This window comes from Saimiri boliviensis, chromosome 2, assembly GCF_048565385.1.
Source record: "Saimiri boliviensis isolate mSaiBol1 chromosome 2, mSaiBol1.pri, whole genome shotgun sequence".
Lineage (NCBI taxonomy): Eukaryota > Metazoa > Chordata > Mammalia > Primates > Cebidae > Saimiri > Saimiri boliviensis.
In genome coordinates, this window is record NC_133450.1 from 45,540,329 (window position 1) to 45,547,832 (window position 7,504).

At 40.6% G+C, this 7,504-nt stretch overlaps 1 gene segment (V, D, J or C); it reads left to right on the top strand.

The window, feature by feature from the left end:
* Nucleotides 1–4,520: 4,520 nt before the first annotated feature.
* LOC141583418 (T cell receptor alpha variable 19-like) lies at nucleotides 4,521–5,387 on the top strand. The segment is given in 2 exon segments: nucleotides 4,521–4,673; nucleotides 4,879–5,387. Coding segments are annotated over 2 exon segments (558 nt in total).
* Nucleotides 5,388–7,504: the final 2,117 nt, after the last annotated feature.

The window sequence follows — 7,504 nt, forward strand, 5'->3', positions numbered from 1 at the left end:
GGTGACAAACATGAGTATTTCTGAATGGGAAAAGTGAAGAAAAAAATCCTTATAATCACTACTCACAGTAACTCAGACAATAGTACATCAAGCTTCAAATAACTTTAATCAAGTCAGTTATTCAACTATACACATCCATAGCTTTCTTTTAATAAGCCTAAACTAACCCTTTAGTTTCAGTGAAAAATCATGTCTCACACTAATGTTTTAATTAGAATTTTATTGATTTTATATTTTGTTTGCGTTTTTTGTCTTATTTGATAATTGTATAATACCTATGAGCTTAAAAAGTTGATGCTAAATTTTATTGTTGGGTATACGAAAGCACCATAATATTAAAAAATAGTAAGACAGTGGCCCCTTATAAGAAGACCTGCACCTTACTTGATTTTGTAAAACACTGAATGTACCTGCTACCAGGTCTTGGATTTGCTCCTAAATGAAGCCAGTCACACCAGGGACCTAAGACGCATCTTCCCACAGACTGTCCTTCATCAGAGATAATTTTTCCCACCAGACACAGCCATTCATTCATTCGGTTTTTTCCACCAATTTTAAAGTTGCTTTTTTTTTTTTTTTTTTTTTTTTTCCCAGCATTTCCTATGAGCTAAAGCCCTGGAAAAAGGGTTGCTGATTCAATACCGATTCAATCGATTCAATTTCTCACCTCGGGAGCACCAAGTGCGGCTTGAGAAACGGGACATACATGACTCTGATATGGTGTGGTAAGGACAGAAAGCATGGTGGGAAAAAATGGGAGCACTAACTCAGCTCGGGAAATGGGAGACTGTTTTCACATGGAGGTGATGCACTGGTTTTTAAAGAATGAACAGGAGTCGTCCAAGTGAAGGGGAGTGGGGAGAAGGAAGGGCATTCTAAGCAGACGTGCTCACCTCCTGGTTTCGAGGGACCAGTGGGGAATATGCCTAGAAGAAATCTCCCAATATATATATTTTTATATTCTCAGGATCTAAGATGCGTAAAACTAAATTACCACTTGGTGTGAACACATTAGATGCTGGGACTGGGGAGATTTAAGGGAGTCATATTGCTCTGTGCCTTAAAGAAGGTAATAGAAGTCACCCATCACCCACACGGTGAAGTCAGCAGAATGTCTCATGCGCCTTCCTCGAGTCCCACCCTTCACCTTGGACACCGTTTTCCTTCTACGTCTGCAGGTTAAGCCGCACTCCTGGGTGAAAATGAGCATCATTCCGAGACGCGGCGCAGGCTTCGGCGACATAGAAGAGCCGCAAGAGGGCGCTGCTCCCTTCAGCTTGTGGTTTGACAAATTTCATCTTTCCTTCCTGCGCGCATCTCTTTGTTCCAGCCTGTGGCCTGATCTTGCAGAGCAGTTTGCCCTGTTCGCACGTGAGTCAAGAATTTGTAGAAGATCCCACCAAAGGATCAAGAACATAAAGAAACATACCTCTTGGTTTGGGGTGTCTCTCAACAAAACCTTCTACTTCTTCTCAGCCAGCCATGCTGTCTGCTTCCTGCTCAGGACTTGTGATCTTGTTGATATTCAGTGAGTAATGTTTGCCCAGAACTTCTGAGATGTTCTATTCCTTAGCTTTAGGATGACCTTTCACCCCTTCCAAACTGGAATCTATGTCTCTTTTATTGCCAGTATAACAAAGCCTTTCCTTTTTTTTTTAAGGAAGGACCTATGGAGACTCGGTGACCCAGACAGAAGGTCCAGTCACCCTCCCTGAAGGGGCAGCTCTGACATTAAACTGCACTTATCAGAGCAGCTATTCGGTTTTTCTATTCTGGTATGTCCAGTACCTAGACAAAGAGCCTCAGCTCCTCCTGAAAAGCTCAGAAAACCAGGAGACGGACAGCAGAGGTTTTCAGGCCAGTCATGTCAAGAGTGACAGTTCCTTTCGCCTGGAGAAGCCCTCGGTGCAGCTGTCGGACTCCGCCGTGTACTACTGCGCTCTGAGAGGCACAGTGGGAGGGACTGCAGCGAGAGCCCAGCACAAAACCCCGGGGCCTGGGTGGGGCCTGGGTGTGAGCGGCTTTGGGAGGCCGCAGTATTCTCCCTCTCCGAGGTTCTTTGCTGGAGGCTTCCTCCAAGTATTTCCAGCTCTGATTCTTCAGTGCCAAGGAACCATGGAGATCTTGGATTCCTCCCTACAGAGGAATTGGGGGAGGAACAGTCTAAAGCAGAACCTAAGCCCTGTTTCTGGAAATGGCTCTGTCCTCAGCCCAGATGTCTCTTCTTCCCCGCAGATGGCATACATTCCTGATAAGTGATATTAACTTTGCTACATGACAGTTTAGTTGGTCTATGGTGAAATACTTCATAACCTGTTTATACAAACTCTAAGGGAAAACAGTTCATGGACTCATGTGCCACCTTGAATCTACTCCCTTGTGTTTGCAGTTGAGACCAAGGTTGTTTGTCTTGCTGAGTTTCATCTGCAGAAACTCCATCTCCAGCGACTGCGGCATTGATCCTCTCTTCCCTTGACTTTTCCGTCTCTTCTGGTTGCTTAGAAATTCTGCTACCTGAGTAAGTTCTACGAGGAGAGTGTCCTGATGAGCGGTTTTACTTGTGTCATCGGCACTGTGGTTTCTGAACAGCCCAGCCAGTAAAGGCTGCGTCCATGGCATGTTGTGCCCACACTGCTTACACCCCTCCGCGCTGATCTTCCTGTTGGCCTGGCAGCTGTTTATTGTAACGCTAAATCGTGACCTGGATTTCTGACTTGAGGATCTGTGTTATGAGAAATTCTGGATTTGGGACATGACTTTAACTGCAAGAACTAACGTATTACTTTTATCATTGCGTTTATGCCCATGAACCTTCGAAAGTGCATCAGATTTAGCAGCCAAGAAAGACTGTTTATAAAAAGAGGAGAATGAACATGGACTCTTGTTCACTGGGACCCCCAAATGGATAAAATAATCTCATATTTCTCCATATCAAAGAGCACAAAACAGAAATAAGCCCCCCTCACTGAAACTCTCGGGGATGTAGCTCACCATGAGAAACTTTTCATAATATCCTGGAGCTCTGTGAGCCTTGCTTGTCTTTTATGTATGCTGCACGATTCTGTGAGTTTTACACATAAAGAAGCAGGTTTTGTGGGGCCTGATGCTTCTTTGATTTCTGGGGCTCTCTTTAAGAAAAAGAAAATTAAATGTTGAAAATAAGTTTCTAGGTACTGGGGTAGAAAGAGGCCCTAAAATCAAAGCCTAATATGCTTCATGGTAAATCTGCATTTGGAGTTCCGTAGAGATCATCTTCTTTAAGACTGAAACATTATCATAGTCTCAGTTTGTCCTGATAGTGGGAGATTCCCTAACCCCAGTCCTCTCTTCCACGGCAGCACTAGAATCGCTTTAGCCATCATTAATATGAGTATTTTCACCTCTATCATAAAACAATAGCATTATTGGGATATAATTCGCATACCTTAAACTGCATCCTTTTAAGTCTGTAATCCAGTGGTTTTTGAATATTCACAGTTATCCAATCATTATTGTGATCTAATTCTAGAACATTTTCACCACCTCACAAAGAAACTCTGTGCCCACTAGCAGTCACCCCCATTATTTTCTTACCCTAGTCATAAATTAAATAAAAATATGGATTTATGAAGAATTATAACCCCGAATTTTGATGAACCCAGTCTTAGTAAATATAGGACCTTTCATGAACCTGTATCTAGAGGGATGAAACGTAAGTCCTGATATTTAAGACTGCAAGGAGTTTCATGACTGCGATGAAAGGGACAAAGGCCAGTGGAGAGTGAGCTCTGCTGGTATTTCAATAGGATTTCTATAGTTTTTGGTAATGCTTTGGTTACAAATTACATATTTTTGGGGTTTTCCCTATTCTAATCTCAACTGTAATTAATGTGTGTGAATTGGACTAACGGGGATTTTCAGGAACACACATATTGAGTTATAACAGAAACTCCTGTATCTGAGCAGTGAGTAGAATTTTTGGAATTTATTTTTGTTTACACACACAAAAAAATATGCATGCAAATAAGCATGTATGTATTTTTCTCTGCTGTTACTTGATATAGCAAACACTGAACAGATTTGGTGACTCAGGAGATATGATGTGAAATTATTTATTCACAATAAACTATTTCTTATATAACCTTTGCTGGATTCCGTGACTGGCAAAGTAGTAACAAAGACTGAGACAAAAGTTTTGCCTTCCTTCTAGAGAGTGAAAACTCTGTGTGGCTTTTGCACCTTGGTTTTATCTAGAGAAAAAGATACACGTAAGACCAAAAGGTGTATAACTACATCATCCCATGGATTCACTATGGTTCATAATAAATTGTAAGTCTCACATTTTTCCATCAAAGATGAATTAACTAACCATAATTCAACTTTACCACTGTATATTTCTAGTCCAGTAAGTTATATTGAGACAAAATTGGAACTTAGGACAGTTTAGAATCTTCCATCTGACACAGGAAGCATGTGATATGGTGCAGTCAAACTCATCATATATCTGTTAACTGTACTTCCTGTAAAAGGCAGAAGCATCACACAGCTCAGTAACTTTGCTAGTACCTCTTGAGTGCAAAGTGTAGAATTAAGATCTGGATTTGAGACCCAGCACAGAACATTTCACTTGGGAAGAGCTACGAACATGCTGACTGCTAGCCTGCTGAGGGCAGTCATAGCCTCCATCTGTCTTGGTAAGGATGACCACCAGCACGGGACTCAGCCTCCTGTTAGCTTGCAAAGATGTGGAGAGAGGCAGATCTTTGTAGCCTAATGAGGCTGAGAAAGAAGGGGTAATGGGCAATGGAATCAGAGCACTAGGTCCTAAGCCACTTAATTTGTTTTATCCCCAGGGTTACAAATAAGGGATCAGTCTATTTTTTCCCCTATTTTCTGCAGGATCCAGCATGGCCCAGAAGGTAACTCAAGCTCAGACTGAAATTTCCGTGGTGGAGAAGGAAGATGTGACCTTGGACTGTGTGTATGAAACCAGTGATCCTACTTACTACTTATACTGGTACAAGCAACCATCAGCTCGAGAAATGATCTTCCTTATTCGTCAGAACTCTTTTAATGAGCAAAATGAAATAAGTGGTCGGTATTCTGGGAACTTCCAGAAATCCACCAGTTCCTTCAGCCTCACCATCGCAGCCTCACAAGTCATTGACTCAGCAGTGTATTTCTGTGCTCTGAGTGAGGCCACAGTGAGATGGGTGCCTGTGGGAACCCTACAAAAACCTCAACAAGAGATAGGGCTCCTGGGGAGAGACTCCATCACAAACAGGAAGAAGCAAGGAGGGGCTGTGTCAGCACAGGTGGCTTGGCAAGGAAACCTGAGTTCAATTCATGTCCAATGTCTAGATATATCATTTATTAGAAGCATGTGTATCTCCCATTCTTTAGAATAGAGACAGAATATATAGTGCATGTTTTTATATCACGTATAGAATTATGCAACAAAAGGTGCAATGAAAATATATTATTCTTGCGTTGCTTTTGTTGAGGGTGGAAAATTATCCAATTATCTTCAGACTAAATGAATGATTTCATTGATAAGATGTTAAGTTTCCAGAATCATTCATACACTTATGCATTAATTATTATGTAGAATGCTTTAATCTAAATATCTTTAATATAAAGTTGTATAAATATCTTTCATTGATTTTTCTTAAGAATGGAATCATTACTCAGTGAGTAGACTTCTTTCCATAATCATACCAGCAAGCTCTTGTACATCAGAATAGATGTGAAGTGTTCCTCAAATTTCCTTTCTCTGGCTTCTCTTTTTGTGAAATGATGATGATTTTTTTAAAGGTATCTAAATATTTTGCCCTCATTTAGAGGCTGCCTACAAAGAGAGCTGTTTAAGGTGGGAACTTGTCCTAACCTATTGAATATCTTGCCTTCACCCTTTCTCCTTTGAGTTCTGGTCAGTTTGAAGCTGAGAAGTAGTTAGGGCCAGAATTACAGCTGCCATGGCGACCAAAGCCCAGATGGCATGTCCAGTGCCTACTTCCTGTCCAAACATATATGTTTCCCTGGCTGTTACAACAGGTGCTCAGGAACAAGGATTTTTGTTTCTTTTGCTCCATACAAGTTTTTATAAACCTGAGTTTTCAACATTAAAAGAAGACAGACATCAGATTAAAGACTAGATTTCTACCTTACCTATAAACACGGGAAGATCTGGGAACATTACACTCTCTAAGGTAAAGATAAAAAGTTCTGTTTAGACACATAATGGCTTTGATGCATATGTATTTTATTTTTAACATTTATACAAATTTACCATTCATTCCACGGTATGAATTCATTTAAAAGTAAAAATTTAAATTATTAGTTACAAGACATAAACTAATCTTCAAGACCACCTGTTTTTCCCTCATGATTTTATGTATCACATGTGTATTCCAGCTTGAGAAACAAAAGTATAGTTTATTCTTAATTCAGGGCTGTATCCAATATAGAATGGTAGGCAGAGGGAACTAAAGTTTTATACAAACAATCTATGTGACCTTAAGGAAGTTATAGCTCCCCTGACCCTGTTCTCTCATTTGTAAAACATAGAGATTTAATTAGGCAGTTGCTATTGAATAATCCTTTCCAAAATTTTACTAGCCTCACAAGAGCATACAGTCCACTGCCTTTTTGAATTTCTAATACTTATGAGCTAACCCTCTTTTTTGGGGGAAAGAACATTAGTTGTCATAGATGTATCTATACTGTTGCATATATTGCATGATAATGTAATGGTAGGAGAGGAGAGTGGCTTGGGAAGTCACCTGCTTTCCATACACAGAAACTACTATTCTGTGTATCCAGGCAGCGAAGGAAGAGGGAGAGGAAGAGGGGGAGAGGGAGAAAAGAAAGAAGTACGAGAAGGAGGAGGAGGAAGGGGAGAGGAGGAGGGAAGAATGAGGGGCAGAGAAGGAGGGAGGCACAGAATAGGTACTAATTCAAAAGCAAATATTTTTATTTGAATTTGAAGTTATCGTTTCTTTTACAAGGCATTAGACACATTTTCTTTCCTCAGCTTGAGAGAATGAGAAAAATTAGAAGATTCTCATTTGACAGGCCTGTGGTCATGCTGAACTTGGACTAGCTAGCTGAAACTCCAGAGGACACAGCTCCTCCTGTTCAGTTCTAAAGCAGGTAAAGAGACATATTTTCTAGTAATTCCAGTTGTCCCTTGTAAAGTTAATATAATTCATCTGTTCCTAAAGGAACTAAGAGCATTGTAACTGGGAAAGGTTAGTTCAATATTAGAGTTCTCTAGAGCTGAGTACCAAATGCAAATGATCATAGGTGCCTAGAGTAGAATGAAATGAGTGTGGTTGTCCAAGTGTATTAAACAGGCAGGCCTGATAATGTGTCATTAGGCACTGGGTCTTGGCATCAGAGGATAAACAAAAATGATGCAGTAAACCTTATTCTTCTTCTAAGTAGAGTGGGTGTCCTGAAAGGTTATCCAGAGATTGAAGGTTTGCCATTTTGACTGAGTCCTATCTAAGTCAGGCTACAAGCT